The 19,822-nt window shown below is 57.5% G+C and overlaps 2 protein-coding genes across 4 annotated transcripts; both read left to right on the forward strand.

The window, feature by feature from the left end:
* The first annotated feature begins 13 nt into the window (after window positions 1–13).
* LOC129212070 (cytochrome c oxidase subunit 4 isoform 1, mitochondrial) lies at window positions 14–3,772 on the forward strand. 2 transcript variants are annotated; one of them, XM_054840128.1, is made up of 5 exons: window positions 14–147; window positions 1,070–1,149; window positions 1,517–1,684; window positions 2,636–2,767; window positions 3,506–3,772. In XM_054840128.1, the coding sequence occupies exons 2-5, from the start codon at window positions 1,071–1,073 to the stop codon at window positions 3,640–3,642; spliced, it is 516 nt and encodes a 171-aa protein (XP_054696103.1). In that variant the 5' UTR covers window positions 14–147; window position 1,070; the 3' UTR covers window positions 3,643–3,772. The 2 variants fall into 2 exon arrangements, with proteins under 2 accessions (XP_054696103.1, XP_054696104.1); XM_054840129.1 differs by lacking the exon at window positions 14–147 and adding an exon at window positions 462–486.
* A 1,046-nt stretch (window positions 3,773–4,818) lies between these two features.
* LOC129212066 (dual specificity protein phosphatase 22-A-like) lies at window positions 4,819–19,066 on the forward strand. 2 transcript variants are annotated; one of them, XM_054840123.1, is made up of 8 exons: window positions 4,819–4,928; window positions 5,076–5,154; window positions 6,840–6,873; window positions 7,511–7,593; window positions 10,129–10,178; window positions 13,317–13,391; window positions 13,812–13,983; window positions 18,394–19,066. In XM_054840123.1, exons 2-8 carry the CDS (start codon window positions 5,134–5,136, stop codon window positions 18,598–18,600), a joined length of 642 nt encoding a protein of 213 aa, XP_054696098.1. In that variant the 5' UTR covers window positions 4,819–4,928; window positions 5,076–5,133; the 3' UTR covers window positions 18,601–19,066. The 2 variants fall into 2 exon arrangements, with proteins under 2 accessions (XP_054696098.1, XP_054696097.1); XM_054840122.1 differs by lacking the exons at window positions 4,819–4,928; window positions 5,076–5,154 and adding an exon at window positions 6,413–6,497.
* Window positions 19,067–19,822: the final 756 nt, after the last annotated feature.

Consider the following 19,822-nt stretch of genomic DNA (forward strand, 5'->3'; position numbering starts at 1 on the left):
GGGAGACGGTCCGCCCGCATCCCGTCAGCCCCCCGGGCGGGGGCCGCTCCTTTGCGGCTTCTCGCTCGCCCGCGTCTCCCGGCGTGCACCGCGCTTCCGCTCGGCGGCTCCTTCCGGTCGCAGCCCGGCGTAGAGGACGGTCGCCAGGTCGTCGGGCCGCGGCGGGCGGCGGGGGCCGGGAGGGGGGTACAGGGGCCGCCCGCTCCCCACCGCCGGCAGGGCGGGCCCTCCCCGCCACCTCCACCCGTCCCGGGGGCGGCGGGAGGCCGGGGCAGCCGGGGTTCGAGGCGGGGGCGGGGGGGAAGCGGAATGAGAGGGGAGCGCTGCGGCCTCCCCCCCCTCCCCTTGAAGGGGGCTCAGCGCTGCCCGGTGTCGGTGCGGCGTCATATCGCCGGTGTCACGTCGGGCGGGTGCGAGGCGTCACCGCCGTGGGTGACACCGTGGGGGGTGTGTGTGGGGGGGCGCCTCCCCGCACCCTGAGCCAAGGTCAGGCGTGGGCCGTGGGCTCCGCGCTCACCTCGCGGGGGGGTCGTGGGGATTTTTTTTTTTTTTTTCTTTTGCCGGGATCAGGGGCCTGTGAGAAACCGGTATCTGGAGCGGAGGCGCCGCTCCCGGCGAGCCCTTGCCATGGGCACCCGGATTTGCGGGAGAAACCGTTATCTGGGTGTCTGTCCGTCCCTCGGATGCGTGGGGTTGTCCGCTGCTGAGGTGGTTCCTCAGTGGGTGTGGGGTGTGTTTAGGCTCGGCTCACTTGGGGTTCCTGGCTTGTGTTACCGAGTGAAAGCGTCCCGGCAGGGTGACTTTAACAAGGGAATGCTTTTGAATGCCAGTACAGGAGGAGAGGGGGGGAAGGGGGAGAGGAAGACTCATCCCAGTAGCTGTAGTGGGGGAGTGTCCCTGAAAAACCTGGAGCAGTTTGGTGTGATGCGCGGCCCTTCAGATAAGGGGGGGGAACCCTTTAGGCTGGCTTTTTTTTTCTATAGACAAATAGCAAATGGTGTTATTTCACTTTGTATGTTCGATGTCTTCACCTGCCGCCGCCTTACCTGCTGTTGTTTTGTCCCGACAGGATGTTGGCTTCAAGGGCATTCAGCCTCATTGGGAAGAGAGCCATTTCCACCTCCATCTGCGTGCGAGCGCATGGACATGGTAGGTGGCAACCGCTTCGGTATTTTAGTAAGGACGATAAAACCAGAAGAACACAAAAAGCCGCTGCTGGGGTTTGGGTAAGGAAGGAACCGGGATGGGGCGGGGGGGGCAGGGAGGGGGGTTGGCGAGGCTGGTGCCTTACGTGGTGGCAGGAGAGCTGTCTGAGCGGGCTGTGCCAGCAGATGGCATTGCCGAGGTGCACCCGTCTTCAATGCTTCATCTGGAAGCCTTTTCCCTCCTGGATTCCTTAACTGTTGTCACCTTTTTGACTGAGCTGTCGGGGGTTTTTTTGGTATTGTAACCCCTAAGAGATGTTTGCGCAGGAGTCGGAAGCTTGAACGGGTCTCTCTTGTGTTCCCACGTGCAGCTGGCGTTGTCAAAGCAGAGGATTTCAGCCTCCCGGCCTACGTTGACCGTCGTGACGTTCCCCTGCCTGAAGTGGCCTTTGTAAGGGACCTCTCTGCTCAGCAGAAAGCGCTGAAAGAGAAGGAAAAGGCATCTTGGACTGCTCTGTCCGTTGATGAGAAAGTTGAATGTAGGTAACGGGGGCGGTGTGGGACTTTAGTTAACCTTACAGCCAGCAACAACGCAATTAATCTGTTGCGCCTTCATTATTGATAACGAACAGCCGCGGGCAGTGCCTGCTGAGGCAGCTGTTAAACCCTGCTGGCAGAGACACGAGCGTGAAGGAGCGGTGTTAATTACGATGGAGCTCCTTGTGTATGTGCAGGTGGAGATCGGTGGTTTGGGTTCCCGGGATTCTTGGTGCTGTTTCAAAAAGTTAAAGCGCTTGCCGTGGTGTCTGTTAGGTGCCTGAAGTGAAGTTCAGTAATTTCTTCCTCTTCCAGAAAATAAGTGATTATATTTGTTTCTTGATTCCCATCTGCTATCAACAAGCCAGAAAAAAAATCTTTTTGTTATAATAATAGGTAATTGTTAGTCCAGCTGAGTAAAACAAACCCCGAATATTTTAATGTTATTGACCGCTGACCTTAGCATCACCAAATTTCAGCTAATTAAAGTGCTGAGCAGGTCTTTTGACTCGCAAGTAAAACTGCATCATCTTTTCTAACTGCTGCCATGGTTCGTTGGTGAGACCCTGACCTGGGAACAGTGCCGTGTCCCCGTGTCACAGCGAGGAGCTGTAAAACTCTTTTGGGAACCGCTCAAATATTCATAACCACTTGCCAAACCTAATGTTGGTTTGAACTTCAAAATAGCGTGGGTCTTAGCGGCAAAGCTGAGAGAAGCCTTTTGAGATACCAGCACTCCGGTTGAGATTATTTGTGTTGGGAAGCTTTGTGGTCAGTAACCTCCCTGGAAGTTGGAAGGAAGGAGAGCTCCATTTCTCCTTCTGTCAGGCTTTTCCCTTTCAGTCAGCTTTAGGCTTTGGTCATTTCCCTCTGGAAAGCGGTGCGTTGCCTGCAAGTCACAGGCAAAATAGAAATGATTTGATGTTTTAAACATTTTTTTTTTTTTTCCCCAGTGTATCGTATCAAATTTAACGAGACCTATGCAGAAATGAACAGAGGATCAAACGAATGGAAGACCGTCCTCGGTGGAGTACTGTTCTTTCTTGGTGTAACTGGTCTCATCCTCATTTGGCAGAAACATTATAGTAAGTAAATGCCATACAGTGCAGTAACTCTTAAATTAAGAGCAAGATCAATTGATAGCTGATGGGAAATTAGAGAATTCTCCAGAAACTGCTTGGGAGTTCGGAATGGTGTTCCATTCCGGTGACGACCTCCTGGCAATTGCTGTTTGTTAATCTCTGAAAACTCAATTCTGGAGTTGTAACTTCATGGAGATTGGTGGGTACGTGGTATAAATGCTCAGGAAGGTGACATTGGTGGCGAGAGCTTTGCTGGGAGGAGAGGACAGGGAGGGGAAAGAGCGGTGATATGCTAACGATCGCAGAGCTTCCCCTCTCTGCGAATCCCGCTGTCGCTAAAGCTTATTGCCGCCTTGGTAGTCAACATTTGGGTTTCTGCCGTGTTTGGCTTCCTTCCCGGCTAACAATCCTACCTCGAGGGAGCCCTGCAGCTGCCATGAGGCAGAGCAGGCGGTTAAATGAGCTGCTCTCCATCTTGAGGCTTCATCAGCTCGCGGTGAAAGCTGAGAAGGCTGTTGTCTTGGTACAAGCCTCTACGAAACCGCTAGAGAATCAATGCAGGAACCTGGTCTGAGCTAAATGCTTCAAAAAGGTGGTTTAGGTTGGGACAGGTGATGGCGTGCCTGTGATCTGCGCTGGCGGCTTTGGGGGAAAAAGCTTTTCATTAGAAAAACTTTTACCTCTGTTCCCAACTTGGTTGTTCTGTATCCCGATGTAATTCCGCCCACGTTTGAATTGCAGTGTACGGCCCTATTCCGCACACCTTCTCTGATGAGTGGCTGTCAATGCAGACGAAGAGAATGTTGGACATGAGGATTAATCCCGTGGAGGGCATCTCTGCCCAGTGGGATTTTGAGAAGAACGAATGGAAGAAATGAAGCAACTCAGTGGAACCTGCTCTGCTTGAATATGAAATGATTCCATCACCTGTGTGTGACCTCGTTGCTTATGTACTGGAACAACCTCTCCACCTACATAGATGCTAATAAATGTCTGGTTAACTTGAAAGTTTCCTTTGGTTTGTCTTCAAATGCTTTTTATTGTGATGGGAATGTGTAGGTTGAGGGGCAGAACTTTCCCAGGTAGCCTCGTGGTTGGTATATGATCAGTTAAAGGGAACGTTTCTGGGGTGCAGCAGTGCCGCAGAGCTACGGGTAAGGTAAACAGGTCCCAGCTCCCACGGAGGCTCTGCATCCCGTAACCGCTCCAAAACCAGCACGTCGGTGCCCCAAAACTGAGTCAAACTGAGCCGGTTGCGTGGCGGGGATGAACTCTGCTCTGTCTGGCAGTCCTCCCTGGGGAGGGAACACGTTCCCAGCAGCATGGGCAGGTTGCGGACCTTGCTCCTGTGCGGCATGGAGTGAGGAAGAGAGAGAATTACCAAATTATATATAGGTTTAGATGAAACCCTGAGGCATGTTTCATGCCTTGCCTCTTGCGTGATGTCACGGTGCTCAGAGGGGATTGCTGCAGCTAGGGGAGGGAAAGAAATGTGGCATTTAGTGGGACCATCTCAGAGCTTTTATTAAACGCAGCGGTCTGAACGAGTTCTGGTTCGTGGCTTAACGTCTTCAGGGCCAGAGCCTTGCTCTGCCTGTAGTTGCCAAAAAAACCCCAAACCCCAAAAAACAAACTTTGACTTCAGTTTGCTCTTTTCCTGGTTACAGGACCCTCAGTTTTAAATTTAGCAGCTGCGGTGGAAAGCCTGGGGGGTTCTTGGCCAGCTGAGGCAGCAGGGGGGCTGGGGGCTGGCCAGCCTTTCCCGTCAGAGAAATTCAGGGAAGGTTTTTAAGGTGAGATAATTTGATCCCTCGCTGCTCCGTTAGCTGCATATCGCTTGTGCCATTCTCTGGTTTTCGAGGTAAGGGCTTTATTCTGAATTCTGCTCTGGTTCCCGTGACTGGGAGAGAAATCCTGCTGAGCGCAGGGCTTGTACCTGCAGCGTCCCAGGACGAAGCCCCGGGGAGCACCGCTGGGACGGGGAGTCATTCCTCCCAGAGCATTCTCCTCTTTGCCCTCCCCAAAAGGCTGCAGAAGCCCCAGGGAGAGAAACCTGAGCCTCGCCACGGCCCCAGATCCTTATCTCATTCTTCCCAGCCGCACTCCTCGGTTCCCCTCGCCCGCCAGCACAGCGGCAGAGACCCGTGGGAGCAGCCTGCTGCTGGTAAGTGAGCTGAGTTTGTCGGGGCTCTGCACGCTCCCCTCTTGACGCGTGTCTCCCCCTTTGTCCTGCCCTTGGCAGAGGGATGCCCTGTTGGAGCAGGGGCAGATCTCACCGTCTGTCTGGGATTTTTGGGGTGTTTATTTGCAGATAACCTTTTTGGATACCGAGAAGCCATCTGAATCCTGATCCTGGGGAGAGAAAAACCATGGGGAGTGGCATGAGCAAGGTACTGGGGGGCCAGCGGGATGGTGGCCAGCGAGGTCCTTGGGCAGGACCTTTCTCCTGCAGCCCTGGGCGATGCTGGTTCCCAGACCACCACGATGCCCTAAATACAACCGTTTGCATCTTCCCTTTCTCATTCCCCTTTGAAACTTCAAGCACGTAAGAAAGGGAATTAAGAAAGCAAACGGCGATCCCCGGGTTTATAGCCGAAGCGATGAGCTAAGGTGTTAAAAAAAGTGACAGCCGGCTTTCGATGCTTGTCCCTTGGGTGGTAAGGTCATGGCATTAGGGTCCTCAGGGCTGATGGGGGGTCCGGGCAGGGAAATTTCCTCCCCTTGCCACCCCCGGGACGTGTCTGTGCCCGGCAGCCGTGCTCTGCGAAGGGGGAAGTGGGGTTTTACTGCTGCTTGTTGCTCAGCTGAGCTCTGGGGCTGGCAGAGGGGATTGATTTCTGTTGGTATCCTTAAATAGCCGCTCGGTATGAGTGTTCTCCTGTTTAAAATTAGACTCTGGGACAGCAATGGAGAGATCAGATCAGGTCAAAATCTCTCTGCACGGCTCTGGCGTGATTGAACACTGGGGTTTCACCCCCTGCAGATGCAGCCTGACCTGCAAAGTGGCTTTTGCAGCCTCCCTGGTGCCCCCAAACCCTCTTGGGGAGCCCGGGCAGCCTTTGCCAGGGGCTGGGTTGGCACGGGCACCTTCACGTTGCAGGATCCGGCTTTGACTTGATGAGATGCAGAGTTTGGCATTTCCCTTCTAATGGTACCAGCTTTTGCTGTGCTGGGCGCAGACGGTTGCTGAATTCAGGTGTTTGCACCCCAGGAGCGGGCTGGGGTTCAGCTGAACGGTGGAGGTGGGCTGGATGTGACCCAGAGCTGCTGAAAACCCTTCCTACGGCCTCTCAAACCACGTGTCTTCTGCCAGATGGGTGCAAACGAGTCCAACTGGGAACCAGCTCTTCCTTTCCATGCCCTGGAAACTGCTCTGGCGGGCTCTTACACCCCGAGCTCTCCCTTTTTCTCCTTCGTAACTCTGCAGCAGCGAGTTGGAGACCAAATTTGCATACTTGACGGCATTTACTGCAACATCCTGGCCAGAAAAGTATTATAAATAGCCTGTGCCTTTGCCTGTCTATCCCCAGCTGGCGGAGGCAACTCTTGAAACTATTTGCAAGAGGTGGTTGCTATAGAATTGCAAAACAAACCTGAGCTGCAGCGGGGCTGGGCTGCCTCGGGGAGCCAGGGCGATGGGGGTCCCTGCTGGAGCCCCACCTTGAAGGAGGAGGCGGGGGTGGGCTGAGCTGTTTAGGGACATGGTTTAATGGTGGACTTGATGATTTTGAAGGTCTTTTCAAAGCAAAATGATTCTGTGGTTCTGTGAATCCAGTCCCCAGCACGGCATTTCCGATAGCGATAGGACCCTGTGCAAGGCCCTTCCATTTGTGTGCTGAGTTTTCCTGAGCTCTGTGCTCCTGGAGGGGTTTGGGCTGGTGGTTTGGGTGGGCTCAGCCTTTGCTGTTCGTTAGTGAAGCTGGTTCACTGATTAGGTGCTTGGTTTATCGTTGCCTGGGGAGTTTGCTGCCAGATGCCCTGTTGGTACCCCCCCCCTCACAGCTTGTTGCTCCCGCCATGTCGGATGCACGTTGTACCTGGCACTGTCTGAAATCTCCTTTTTGTCACCTCCCAGGTTGTCCAGGGCCTCTACCTTGGGAACATCCGTGGTGAGTGCCTTTCCCTGCTTCACCTCCGCGTTGCTGTGGGATCCCTGGGCAGCCGGCAGGCCTGGAGGAGACCTTCTCCTGGCTGGGGACCTCAGCGTCTTCTGGAGATCCAAAGCTCCAAAAAAAAGCCCCAATTACAAGTGACCCTGTGCAGCTCTAGCCCAGGAAAGGGACATCCATGGGGATCTGTGATCACCAGCCATGCCGGAGCACCAGGGAACCCATCCATGGCTGGAAACCTCCCCTGTGTTTGCAGAGACAATATTTACAGTGTGCCAACGCCTGGCTTTCTCGCTGGGACCTCTGGCCCCATGGGGAGCAGGGTGAAGCTTGGGTTTCACCCAACAGCGAGGACACAACGGCCTTTTTTCCAAGTTAGCAGTGTAATTTCTGATTTTGGGGGTGGCTTTAGGAGCCTGCTGAATACCCAGTGCACCCGAGGGGGATTTTACTTTGAAGGACGTGCATCACGACGCCCGGTCTCCCTTCCCACGTTGTGCGGGGCGAGAGGCAGCTGGAAGGGGCTGGCGTGGGGGGGCGAGGGGCTGGGGGTGATGGGTGCAGGTTGCTGGTGGGTGCTTGGCCCAGCAGATCTCCCAGGAAGGCAGGTGATTCACACCACCGCTCCTGCTTCCAGATTCTGAGGACCGGGAAAACCTGGTGAGGAACGGGGTGACGCACATCCTCTCCGTCCACCACAACGCCAAGCCGGTGCTGGAGGTGAGCGCCTGGGGGACCCCCCTGGGGGTGCAGGGGCTGGGAAGGTGCAGATGGGACACACACGATCTTCTCCTGGCATGGGGCAGTGAGGGGAGAAGCAGTGCTGGATTTGCACCACTTTGTGCACCTTTTTGCACCACTTTGCACCACTTTTTGCACCACTTTGCACCACTTGCAATGCTGAATTGCACCCGAAGGGGCTCAGCGCTGGCTTTCGGGTGGGGGAAGGGGGGTGTTTTGTGGGGCACGGCCCCTCACTCGATGGTTTTTAGGGCGAAGGTGTGCAGCCGCGGGGCCGGGGCCGGGCGGGGGTGCCCGGTGCTGCCGCGGGGAGAACCGCGAGAGGGCGGCGGCGCCCCGCGGATGGCAGCGCCGGGGCCGCATCCAGCCCCGACCGGGAGGGGGGGCACAGCGGGACCCGGAGCAACCCACCCCCCCAACCCCCCCGCCCCAGGACAGGAGTCCCGGGCCGCCCTGGCTCTGCCTGCCCGTTCCCCCCCCACCCCGCGGACCCCTCGGGCTGTGGGTGGGGAAACTGAGGCAGGAGGGAGCTGCAGGGTGGGTTGATGCCAGAGGTGCCGGCCAGGTTTTTCGTGCACAAATCCTGTCTCCGCGGACCCGTGGAGGCTGCAGCAGGAGGAACAGCCCCGTGCGGGGGATGCTTGGGCCGTGCTGCTCATCTTCCAGCCGATGGCCATGTGCAACCTGCACTTCATCCCGGGGTCAGACCCGCTGCCAGCTCCCAAATCCCGGGATGCTGCGGGAGGCAAAGGGGACTGCTTGGACCCCTCATCCTTTGGGGCCACGATGGGCGGGGGGCCCCAGCAAAACACCGACTCGAGCCTCTTCCCCGCTAAGGCATTGAGTAACATGAAGGGTGGAGGGAGAGAAGGAAGGAGGCTGCATAAAATCGGTGCAGAGAAACGGCTCGTGGCTGGAGAAGGGGCAGCAGCTGGGGCTGACGGGGCTCGGGGCACGGCCAGACGGGTAGCAAACCGCACGGCGAGCTTACAACACGGAGCAAGCCACCGAGCTGGTGGAAAGGGGAACCGGAAAGGCATGGTGGGTTGAGCAATGTGTCAATCACAGCCCTGGGTTGGGAACCGCAAACCCCAGCACTGTTCCCATGCGTGGCCCAGCTCCCTGAAGCGGGATGGGGGCACCATGCCCCGTGGGGAAGGGGAAGCTGCTGGGAGCCCGGCAGTTAATCCAGGATCGGGGTGCAGGTCGAGGTTTGGGGAGGAGCGGGGTCGCTTTGGCTGCTCCATTGGTTGGCACCGTGGCTTTGCTGGCACGGTGGCTCTCCTCGCCGCAGGGAGGTCGGGCTGGTGCCAGGCATGGCGCGGTGCAGCCAGGTTTTGGGAAGGTGAAGCCCATCACGGCTCGTCCTGCAAAACCTGCCTGCGTTTGCTTGCCCTGTGGCCCTGCCTGGTGCACGGTCCCCTTCCACCTGCCGAGCTCCTGCCATCCCCTGCGTGTTGGGGAGCTGTGGTTTAGCCAGGGATGTGGATGAGGAACCCGCCGGCTTTGTTCCCCCTCTGGCCCCAGCCTCTCCGGCAGCTTCTCCGGGTGGGGAGCAGCTGGCTGGCACGCCACAGGGAGCCGGCAAGCGGTACATCGCTGCGGCGTCTCGCCCCCATCCTGTGAGAAGCTGCCGGATACCGGGGGCGAGTGTGGGACGGGGTTGGGGAGCGTGGATGGGACGGAGAGGAGTTGCACGGCAAAGCCTTCCTGCGCTTATCCTTGCAACGTGGGTCTTTCCAGCGCAGAAGTTTCCCTGTGCCTGTCCTGCCCTTTCTCTCCTTAAATAAGTGGCTTTTTCTAGCCTCCCGATTTGTCCTGGGCTGGAGGGAAGCAAAAGTGGCCCCTGGGGTTGGTCTTTATCAACCCAGGGGGTTCCTTTCAGTAGCGATGCCGCAGGGAGCTGATGGAGATGGGGCAATCCCTGGTGCTCGGCTGTTTCAGTTCTGGCTGGCAGGATTTCCACCCATTTCTCTAAGAAAGAAAAAAAAAAAAAACAACAAAAAACCCCAATCAAAACCCTCAGATGAAAAGAATCTAATTTTAGCTCAGAACAGGGAGGATCGAGGAAGCGATGTTTTAAGGAAAGTAATCTGACCTACGCCAACATGCGGCAGGATGATTTATTGTGTATTAAAAGGACCGGGAGGAAATAACTCATTGATGAGAGTGACTTCATCAGTGCATGTTCGCACACATCCCCTTGACAGGACTCACCAGTTGGGGCTCCGGGAAAGGGGTGGCTCAGTTTTGGGGAGCTCCTGAGCATCGTAGCGGTTCCCCACAGCCTGGTCTCTCCTCTGGGCTGAAATGGGGGGGAAACAGCCCCGGGGCAGGATGGATGCGACCCTTCGTGGGTCTCCCTCCCCGTGGGGAGCGGGGTGATGGCACCCGAAAGCAGATTTCAGCTTTCCCCTCACTGAAGGGTCAGCCGGGGAGAGGGAAAAAGAGAGAAATGGGGGATTTTGTGTTTCTTGGAGGTATCTTATGACCGTAACCATCATTGTCTTGCAGGACATGACCTATCTCTGTATCTCGGCCTCGGATTCCTCCAGTCAAAACCTGTAAGTCGTTTGCCATCCTTTTGCCTCCCGGGGTTGTGTTTTGGTAGTTATCAGTCAATAAATGTTCACATTCTGCAGGATGAAGGTTCAGTTCATTCATGCTGCAAAACCTCGGTATCGCTGAGCTTGGCAAAAGCTTCGGTTCATTTTCAGGCAATAAATAGCATTTGTGGGGCTTAAAATCTGTTTCTGTGGGTGTTTGCAGTCAGTAAATTTTATTTTCCATCAAATTTGAGAATTATCCTACTGGGCAGGGTGGAAAACTGGAGCATTTTTTAACTGGTTTAGAAAGAACAATGATTTGTGTCCGTCTTCCAGACGTTCTCCTTGGAAAGAGAAATAAAGTACTTATTAAAATAAATACTTTTTTCCCCACACAAAGCATAGATAGTCATAAGTCTTTTAACGACATTCTCGAGATGAAGTTTGTGGAGGTGCTGGTTTTCCAGCATCCTTGGGAGCAGTTGTGCCCGGGGGTGTGATTCTGCTTGCTCATGCTCCCGCTGAGCGGAAAGAGAAGCTTTACAAGAAAGCCCTGCCTCAGCAAGAACAGGGGTTTTTTTTTTTGGTTTTGGTTTTTTTTTTTTTTGGTTGTTATTTTTTCTCTCATTTCTTTGCATTTGTGGGATATCTACAGAAAGAAAAAGAAAAAAAAAAAAAAGAAGGACTGGCTGCCGGAAGGAAGACTTATTCAAGGAACTATTTTGTGCTTGTGAGTTTATGCCGTGGATTTCACAATCCTGGTGAACTTTGTGTCCTGCAGAGTTGATGCTTGTGACTCAGGATCTCAGTGGCTCTCAGCATTACCAGGCTTCATGCCCCGATTCCACGCTTCGAGGCTGGAAAAGCACGAGGAGGGGGAGACCTTTCCTCTGGCTGGCTGCCTTGGGGTAAAACCCCCCGTGGAGTGGGTGAGGATGGACGGGGTGGCCGAAGCACTCACCTGCATCTCTCCAGGATGGGTTGGGAGAGCGATGCTGTGTGCGCGTGGAGCAGGCTGGAGGCTGGTGGCGAGCGTGCCGAGGGAGCTGGAGGCGAGAGCATCGTGTCTTTGCAAGCGAGGTGCAGCCCCGCCGGTCCTAGCCAAGGGGCTGAGGTGGAAGATTTGGGATCTGGAGAGCTTGGACCTGTGTGGGCAACGCGAGCAGGCCCCGGGGAATGCTGTCTGCTCTGTGAAGATAAGTAGGACGAGGAGAAATCCCCTGGGACAAGCTTTAGGCAGGGAAAGGCCCCCCAAACGGTGATGGTCTCTTCGCTGCGGTGGTCAAGGACGAGGCACGTTCGTAGCCCACGAGGAGCGACGGACTGACATCTCCTTCCAGGGCTGAGAGGCTCAATGTTTTTAGTATGTTCACAGCTTCAGAGACTCCTCCATCTCTCCTCCTCTTCTTGGGCAGCAAAACCCCCTGCTATTTTTGAGTACGTCCTTGGCTGGTTTCTTAGAAGGTGCCTGAGCCCTGCCCTCCCAGGGGTGGGTGAAGAGCAGCATTCCCTTGGATCCCCCTCCCAGGGCTGGGTGAAGAGCAGCATCCCCTTGGATCCCCCTCCCAGGGGTGGGTGAAGAGCAGCATCCCCTTGGATCCCCCTCCCAGGGAAGGGTGAAGAGCAGCATTCCCTTGGATCCCCCTCCCAGGGAAGGGTGAAGAGCATCCCCTTTGAGGGGCTAGCAGGGATGCGGACGGTTCTAGAGGGTTCTGCCTTGCCCTCGCAGGGAAGCTGGCTCTGAGCCCTGGGGGGCTCTCGGCGGAGGACGCACTGGGAGCGAACCCTTGGCGAGGGGCACGGGGGGGGAATAACTCTGTGGTAGCTCATGCCTTGGCTTCTGAGAAATGAGGAAGGCTGTGCAGGCGCACGCCCACCCCATCACGCGGAGGCAGAGGAAGTCCAGCGCCGGGGCAGAGGCACTGCTGGCTCCCGCGCTCGCTGCCGGGCGGCTCTGGCTCGGCTGTGCCAAAGGGATCCTCTTCTCCTCCTAAAAAAGCTGGGGCTGTGTGGTCAGGCAGTCCACCAGCAGCCCAAGTTACTGAGAAACAGGTTTTCTGCCTCAAATCTTCCCCCCTTGGCCTTGGTGGGACCGCGAGGGCGAGCAGGGGTGGGCAGCGTTTATTGCGAACACGTGCCGAAGAGCCGAATACCTGGCTCGGCGGGGGCTCTCGGGGATGCCCGCTGTCTTCGAGAGGGACCAGCAGTGGCTTCCAGCATCCCGTGCAGTGATGAGCAGGAGAGATACGTCTCACCAGCACTGGCATAACCCTCCCATGAACACCCACCTCCATCTCATCAGTACATATGGATTTATTAATCCTATTTTCTAGGTCTCCATGCCTTTAGAAAGATGGGTGCTGCTCACGTTGCTGAGCATCCAGGTCAGAAGGAGAGAAGCAGCATAACGTGTTGCAGCTCAGCTGCCAGAAAGTCCTGGTTCCCTGACCTGCCCCGTTTTGCTGCAAAACTTGCTGGTTCGGGTTAACGCGCTCCCTCCGCCGCGCTGGCAGTTACTGGTTATGCTTCCAGGAAGGCAGGCAGCTATCCGGGGACGAGCCTGCGTTGCTGCTGGCAGCCCTACGTCCCTGGCACGGGCACCTCTCCGTGCCCTCCCTGGGGTGGGAAGGGGCCAGAGGGGCTGCCTGGAGTGAGGAGGGGAAGGGAGTTGCACCATTTGGGGATCTGCAGGCAAAACAACTTGGGAGCCATCTTCTCCCTGCCGCCTTCTCTGCCGGCATCTTCCCCTTGGAGGGAACCGGGTGTTTTTGGCATCATTTGGGAATTAAGGGTGAGCCGATGGCTCAGGACAACCTCCGACACAGGGATGTGCGCGTCCCTTGGGCACCAGGAGATAACACCTTGCCCTGGAGATCGTCTCACTCCTGTGTCCTCCCTGAGCTGGTTTGGCTGATGGCATCGCCCTGCTTCCATCCCGATGCCTTGGGAAGCAGGAAATCCTGTGGGAAGTCTCCCAGGTCATTTCCTTCCTGGCAGATGAAGATCAGCGCCTCTGCCTTCGCCTGCCAGAGGAAGGATCTCTGCTGCCATCCCACTTCGGTGGCCCCAGGGTGGTGGGAAGTCCTCGGAGTGGCTGGGCACCTTGCAGGGGTGAGCAGTCCTCCTGTCCTCACCTCCCTGCCTCTCTCCTTGCAGGCTGCAGCATTTTAAGGAGTGCATCAAGTTCATCCACGAATGCCGGCTCGGTGGGGGAGGCTGCCTTGTCCATTGGTAAGAGGTGCTGTCACCGCCTCGCGTCCCCAGTTCGCATCGGTCCTGTGGGCACCCAAAAAGTGTCCTTGATCTCGAACGTCACTTGTGGTGGGGAGGAAGAAGAGGAGAAGACAAGGAACAGCAGGAGGGCAACAGGGGAAGGTCTCCACTGTCGAGACCCATGGGGATGGGTGGTCCCTGCACTGAAAACCTGAGCATCCACAGAGGCGGGACGGGGGGGAGCCACCTGCCCGGGGCCACCACCAGTGTCCCTCTGCCCATGCAGCTCCGTACCCCCACCCAGCCCATGGCCGGGGAACCCCACTAGCACCCCAACGAGAGGAGGGTGCATCCCATGGGTGTCCCTTGCTGCGGGGCTGCTCCAGCTTCCGTGGTGGGAATAACTCTCCCTGACGCTGTACCCTCGTGCCGTGCCAGCCTGGCTGGGGTCTCCCGCAGCACCACCATCCTGGTGGCTTACCTCATGACGGTGACCGAGCTGGGCTGGGAGGGCTGCCTGGCCGCCACCAAGGCCGTGAGGTCCTACGTCAGCCCCAACTTTGGCTTCCAGCAGCAGCTGCAGGAGTACGAGGCGACCTTGCTGCAGGAGGTACGTCCCGCCCTGACGTCCCCTTATGTACGTGTCTGCGGAGTTTGCAAACACGCATGGCTTTTTTGCATGCAGCTCACTGCAGGGACCAGCTGTTTGCCCAAGTTTGCCTTTGTGCATGCTATTTATTACCTGGGGATTTTGGGTTTTGCATGCAAAAAAAAAAAAAAAAAAAAAAAGTGCCTAGACATTATGCGAGTGCACTTAAAAAAACTTTATAAAAGCCCAGTGCTTTTCTTGAGAGCTCAGTTTGCACACAGCGGGAGGGACGGATGAGCAGCAAGTCCCCCGGGAGCCCCAGGAAGGGCACAGGGCCGGTTCCCGGGAATGCAGCGCAGCGGGAGCCAGCAGCGGAAAGGAGGAGAGGAGAGGGAGGAAGGCTCTTGTGAGCTGCTTTGGGACGGCTGGGCGTGCTTGGGTCTGGCTGGGCTTCCTCTGACAGCAAGTCCTCTGCTTTTAGAGGCAGGGGACAGAGAGAAGCGAGTGTTGATGGAGAAATTCTCCTCTCCCCTCCACCAAAATGACCCGGAGCAGCAGGTTTTAGGAGAGCAGAAGCCCTGGCTGGGTGGGTTCCCGTCCCGCGCAGGGGAGGGATGTTGTTGTAGCTGAGCCCAGCTGGATGCCGGCAGCCGGGAACGACGGCGGCACGTTGGCTTGGGAGAGCACTAGCTGCAGAGATCAGAGCTGCACTTTTGACCCGGAAAGCCTTCGAAAGCAAAGGGAAAGGCCTTTGGCAGCAGAGCTCCTGCCCAGCTCCCTGGCTGCCCTCCCACCTCCCACGCTGCTCCTCCGCCCAGCCCCGTCTCTGCAGCGAAGGACCGGGGTCCAAAACCGCCCAGGGAGGGCACATGGGCCATGGATGGACCTCTGCAAGGAGACAGTGACCCACAACTCGGTGCGTGCGAGGCATCTCGCAGCCAATGTCGCCTCTAAACTCGGTCCCATCCTTGGAGGCGAAGCCCTCCCATCCGCTGTAGCCACGAACATCGTGCAATGGTCCCGTGGCAAATGGCAGCGGAGACCCAGTGGTCCCTCCGGCCACACCAAGCCCTTCAAGGGGATTTCTCTCCTCCCAGGACGGAGGCAGGGACGGCATGTGACATTGGCCCAAATGTCAACCCCTTCCCTGGTGCCGAGTTCCCTCCCCGGGTGCTGGAGGGAGTGGGCAGGCGCTGTCACATGAGGGACACGATCCTGCCCCCTTATCACCAGCTTGCAAAAACACCCACGGAGGAGGGCAGAAAATGGACCAAGGGATTACAAAACACCCTGGGTGCTGGAGATTCCCTGCGGGGCTTCCCCCCGGCCGGGCCAGCTCTCCCTAACCCTTCCCACGCTCTGGCCATGTCCCAGCACAGACCGTGATGTTAGCTGTGCACCCCCCCCCAATCCAAGCTGTTCCTTCTGCTCCCCAAAATCCAGGCTGGGCTCAGCAGATGCTGGACTTTCTTCCCTTTCCCTTAGATGCTGCTTTTTCATCACCTCAAAGTTTGGCCGGGGGCTTTGCAAGCATTTTCCTGGAAATACCAAAGGCAAAGTCAAGGGCGGAAGCGCTTGGATGTGTTTTTCTGAACAGCAGGGTTTAGCAAGAGCCGCCTTTTACTTGAAACGCCCTGCGTTCCCCAGGATCGCTGCAGATGGCCCTTCGTGGGCGGACTGCTGCTAGCACGGCCCCGGGGGCGAAGGGTGGGTGCTGGAGCGGGGAGCGCGCTGGCATTACTCACCCACAGCTGCATTTGAAGAAGGGGAAGAGCCAGGATGGATGCTCCAACCCGAGCGGCAGTGCCCTGCTCCCAGCTCACCCCTGCGTCCTCCACCTTTGCAAGAGGAAGGGCGTTACGGGCAGGTCAGCCGAGGACGATGGCTGGGGGTCCCGCAGGGCACCGTAGGTGTGTGTACCTGTGTGGCCAGGAGCCCAGGGGACCCGATGCTGCGTGGGTCCTGTGCCTTGCTTCGTGGCAAGCAGCAGTTGGCTTGCTTACCTTGGCGGCGAGAGGTCACACCTTGTTTGTGGCTCTGGGGTGGTTTTCTGTTGTGTAGGTAGGACGCAGGAGCAAGGGTACCGTGACCTGAGCTTCAGCTCTTGCTGAGGATAGACAAGAGGATAAATTTCCCCGTTTATCCCAGCTGTCATCCCGGCAGGCAGCAATTTGGAAATGCGATGCTTGGGAGCAGACATGGATAAGGGCTGGGCAGGCTGCTTGGGAGGAAAAGCCTCATTTCTTGTTGGTTAAAACTTGCGAGGAACAGGTTGGTCCTCCTGGGGACCTCCTCCCCGGGGCTGCGGGTGAGCATCCCTCGGTGCCTCGGTTTCCTCGAGCTAAAGCAGGGACCTCAGATGGGACCCCGGGAGGTAGAAATGGGGAAGATGCTCTCTGGGACTGGCCAGCCGGCCCCTCACCACAGGAAGCACGCCTCGAGCGTGCAGCTGTGGTTTCGAGCTAGCAAATGGTGCTTATCGGAGCTAGATGGATAAAGAAGGAAGGAAGGGACCAAGAGCAGCAGCAGGATGACTGGTAAGGGTAGAAAAGGAAGTGAGTGAATGCAGAGAAGACAGCATGGATGTGAGAGGGGGCACAGATGGCCATTCGGGTGACGGAGCCCCCCCCGCCCCGTGGTGCTGGCACACCGTGGCCAGGCTATTTTCCCCACACCGGTCGTGCTGTCCCAGATGGGACGGGTGCTCCTGGCTCCAGGAGAGAGGAGGAGGGCAGTGGGTTAGTGGTCAGCGCTGGAGGAAACAGGCTGTAACCACTTCTTGCTCTGGCTTTAAAAGGAAACGCCTGGCAGCAGCAGCAGGGTGCTTCCCCCGACCTCCCGCCGGCTCCTTCCCTCCTTCCCCGGGCGGTGAGAGCCAGCTCCGAGGCTGGGCGGTGGGCGCTGAGCCTCGGTGGGTGCCAAATCTCGGTGGCTAGGCTGGTGTCCCCATGGAGCTTCATCCCTCTGGGTGGTTTGCACAGGAGGGATGTTCCCCCTGTGAGCAGCCGGCAAGGATGCTTGCCCCAAATCCTGTCCTGAATCCTTTGGGACTCACTTCCCAGGGGTTGTTTTCTAGCAAGGAAATCAGGTCTGGCTTTTGGGGTTCACCCTGAATGAGGGGTCTTCCTGCTTGCAGGAGGCAAGCGTGCAGCAGCTGCGGTGAGTCCCGCTGTCTGAGGGAGTGGATTTGGGAAATCCAGACATTCCCGGTGGAAATCCCCTCTGCCCGAGCTGACTTTCCCCCATCTGCAGGAGAGAGGGATGCCTCCAGGGTTAGTCTCAGACTTTCTCCTCTTGTGGCTCGTGGTCCCCGCGCCTGCGGCAGCCCCGGCAGGACAGGGCTGGGCTGCCCGTCCCGCTGTCCCGCATCCCAAACCTTTGCCCTGGGGTGCTGCCGGGGCATCTCACCCTGGGGGTGCCGAGGCTGGGCAGCCCATGGGGGGTGCCTGCCCTCTCCCTCTGGTTCCCCCCCGTCCCCAGCAGTGCTACCCTGTGCCTTCCATCCTTTTTGTAAGGCGTTTAGTATGCCGGGCATGCTCCTACCGCCCGCCCCGGTAAGTCCTGCTCGCCGGAGCAGCTGGTTCCCAGCGACGTAGGAAGATGGCAAAGCCCTGCCCGCTCCCCGGGAGCACCAGGCAGCTGGCACGGCGGGTCCCGGCAGAGCTGCCCGTTCCTGCCCGCGCTCTCGGGCGCTGCAGTCTGGGCCTGTCTGACCGTTTCTCATCCCAGCAGTAGCGGGAAGCGTTTCTACAGACCGTCTCTCACTTCCCAGCCATCTCTGGACCTCAGCCTGCTGCCAAGCTGGCCACCGGCCACTGGCACGCTCCTGCTGCCGGAGCAGCCTTTGCAGCTGGCTGCAGCGATGCTGGGGCGGGGGGGGGGGGATGAGAGGCACCCCACAACTGCCCGGCAGCAAGCAAGAGGCTCTGCAAACAAACCTGCCTCAACACGCAAGAGCCGACTTGGCTGCGCAGCTTGTGGCAGCAAGTTCAGCCTGTCCCTGCGCTGCCACGGTGGGGAGAAAGCGTGGGGAAGCTTTTCTTACAGGAATTCGGGCACAAAAGGAACAGCAGCAGTTTCTTGGCAATGAAAAGTAAATAAAGCTGCTGTCGCGACCGCAGCCGGCGTGAGAAGCTGAGGATGCTGCCAGCTCTCCGGGTCCATCTGTGCCGGGCTGGGGATGCGGGGAGCGCTCGGTTGGAGGGAACTGTCACATCTCTCGTACCATGTGGTCGTGTTGCGTTGCGTGTCAGCTCCTGCAAAACCGGGACCTTTCTGCTTGCTGGCTGTGGCTGGGGATCCCCCGGCCTCGGCTGCGGCGGGCATTGCCCCTGCTCGGCTTGCTGCTTTCCACCGGAGCTGTTGCAAGAGAGCTGGGGGCGTCTCAGCCCCCGGTGACCCTGACAACCTCTTTTGGCTTTGTCCTGGCAGTACCGTGCCTGGATCCGCCACAACTACGGCAGGAACCCGTTCAAGGACCAGGAGGAGCTGCAGTGTTTGCTGGCCCAGCAGGAGCAGAGGCAGAAGGAGCAGCAGCTGGGGAGCAGGGAGAGCTCCTGGCTCCGCTCTCCAGCTCCCACCTACCCGCTCCCGTACCACGCAGGTGGCGCTGGCAGAAGCAGATGGATGAACAGATAAGCAGCCGGCTGCTCGAAGGCAGACGTTGGCCCTGGGGCTTGGAAAGCTCCGTATTCCCTTTGCCGAACACCCACGGGGGGTTCACGTCTAGGGCAGGAAGAAGCCAGCGCCGGCCTCGGCCGTGGGCTCGAGGGTTGGAGGAGGGGGGGTCAGGACTTGCAGACCCCCCCCCTTGGCTGCTGGCTCCGTGTGTACCTCAGGGCCAGCCAGTTTATCGATGATGTGTCTTGCTCTGTCCCGTTCCCCTGTTCCCCAGTGGATCACGGCCACTTTTCCGTCACCCGTAGCAGCACCGAGCCCTGTTCCTCTCTCCAGCAGCCTGGTCGCTCCTCCGGCAGGACACGGGGATGCCCACACAGGCGCTGGAAAGCCAGAGCAGGGTGAGATGGGGAGACACCACCTCGTCTGGGTGGTCCCGAGGCGTGGGTGTGCTGCCAGCCCCGCCATCCCCCCGTGGGAGTGGGAGAGCGGCTCCCGGGGCTGCAGATGCCCCTCGCTGTGTTTGGACTTTCCTGGTCCAGCCTGTCCTTGGCAGATGTCTGTCTGGCATTTTTCTTAACACCCCCCCACCCAGGGAGGGGGGAAATCCAGCGGTGCAGGAGGCTGTCCATCCCCACCGCCTCCATCCCTGGAGCCGGAGCGGGTTTGGGTTTCCCCTGCTGCCCGATCTGAATGTCCCCAGTTGCAAAAGAAGCCAATTGCAGTTGACTTGTAGAGCAATTTAATGCTGTCCCTCTCCAACAGTCTTTTTAATCTCAAAAGACAGTGTCCCTTTTTCCATCCCAAGCTCATACGGTGCATTTCCAAAGCACGGGCTTCCTTCACCAGGACTCCCCACATCCATCCTACAAGGGGGGGGTCCCAACCCGTTGACACAGCCCTTCTGCATTTAAACCTTCGAATCTTCCACACCAGCTTGGTCTTTTAATACAAAAATCTTGCTTGGCTTCTCAAAAATATCTGTTCTGCAATCCATTGTGAGAAAAAAAAAAAAAAAAGAAGAAAAAAGACGGGTTTTAAAATATTTCTAGGAATACCCTTAATGAAAATTTCTGGGTACTTTGAGTGTGACAGCACCAGGGGTGACTCGCCCAACTCCTAATAAAGAAGAGGAGAGTGATTAAAACCATGAGGATGGCTGGTCTTGATTTGCAGTATTCCTGGTGAGAATGGAGGGATGGACTGACATGACCGCTCCGCCACTGTGTCCTGTTTTCTATTT

This window comes from Grus americana, chromosome 13 (genome assembly GCF_028858705.1).
Source record: "Grus americana isolate bGruAme1 chromosome 13, bGruAme1.mat, whole genome shotgun sequence".
Classification (NCBI taxonomy): domain Eukaryota; kingdom Metazoa; phylum Chordata; class Aves; order Gruiformes; family Gruidae; genus Grus; species Grus americana.

Bases quoted from the DNA above. Each gene is read 5' to 3' on its own strand.
- LOC129212070 (XM_054840128.1), top strand. From the start codon at position 1,071: ATGTTGGCTTCAAGGGCATTCAGCCTCATTGGGAAGAGAGCCATTTCC. The intron at 1,685-2,635 runs GTAGGTAACGGG...TTTTTTCCCCAG, and splicing joins CGTTGATGAGAAAGTTGAAT to TGTATCGTATCAAATTTAAC. The intron at 2,768-3,505 runs GTAAGTAAATGC...TTTGAATTGCAG, and splicing joins CATTTGGCAGAAACATTATA to TGTACGGCCCTATTCCGCAC.
- LOC129212066 (XM_054840122.1), top strand. From the start codon at position 6,474: ATGGTGGACTTGATGATTTTGAAG. The intron at 6,498-6,839 runs GTCTTTTCAAAG...GTCACCTCCCAG, and splicing joins TGGACTTGATGATTTTGAAG to GTTGTCCAGGGCCTCTACCT. The intron at 13,984-18,393 runs GTACGTCCCGCC...TTGTCCTGGCAG, and splicing joins AGGCGACCTTGCTGCAGGAG to TACCGTGCCTGGATCCGCCA.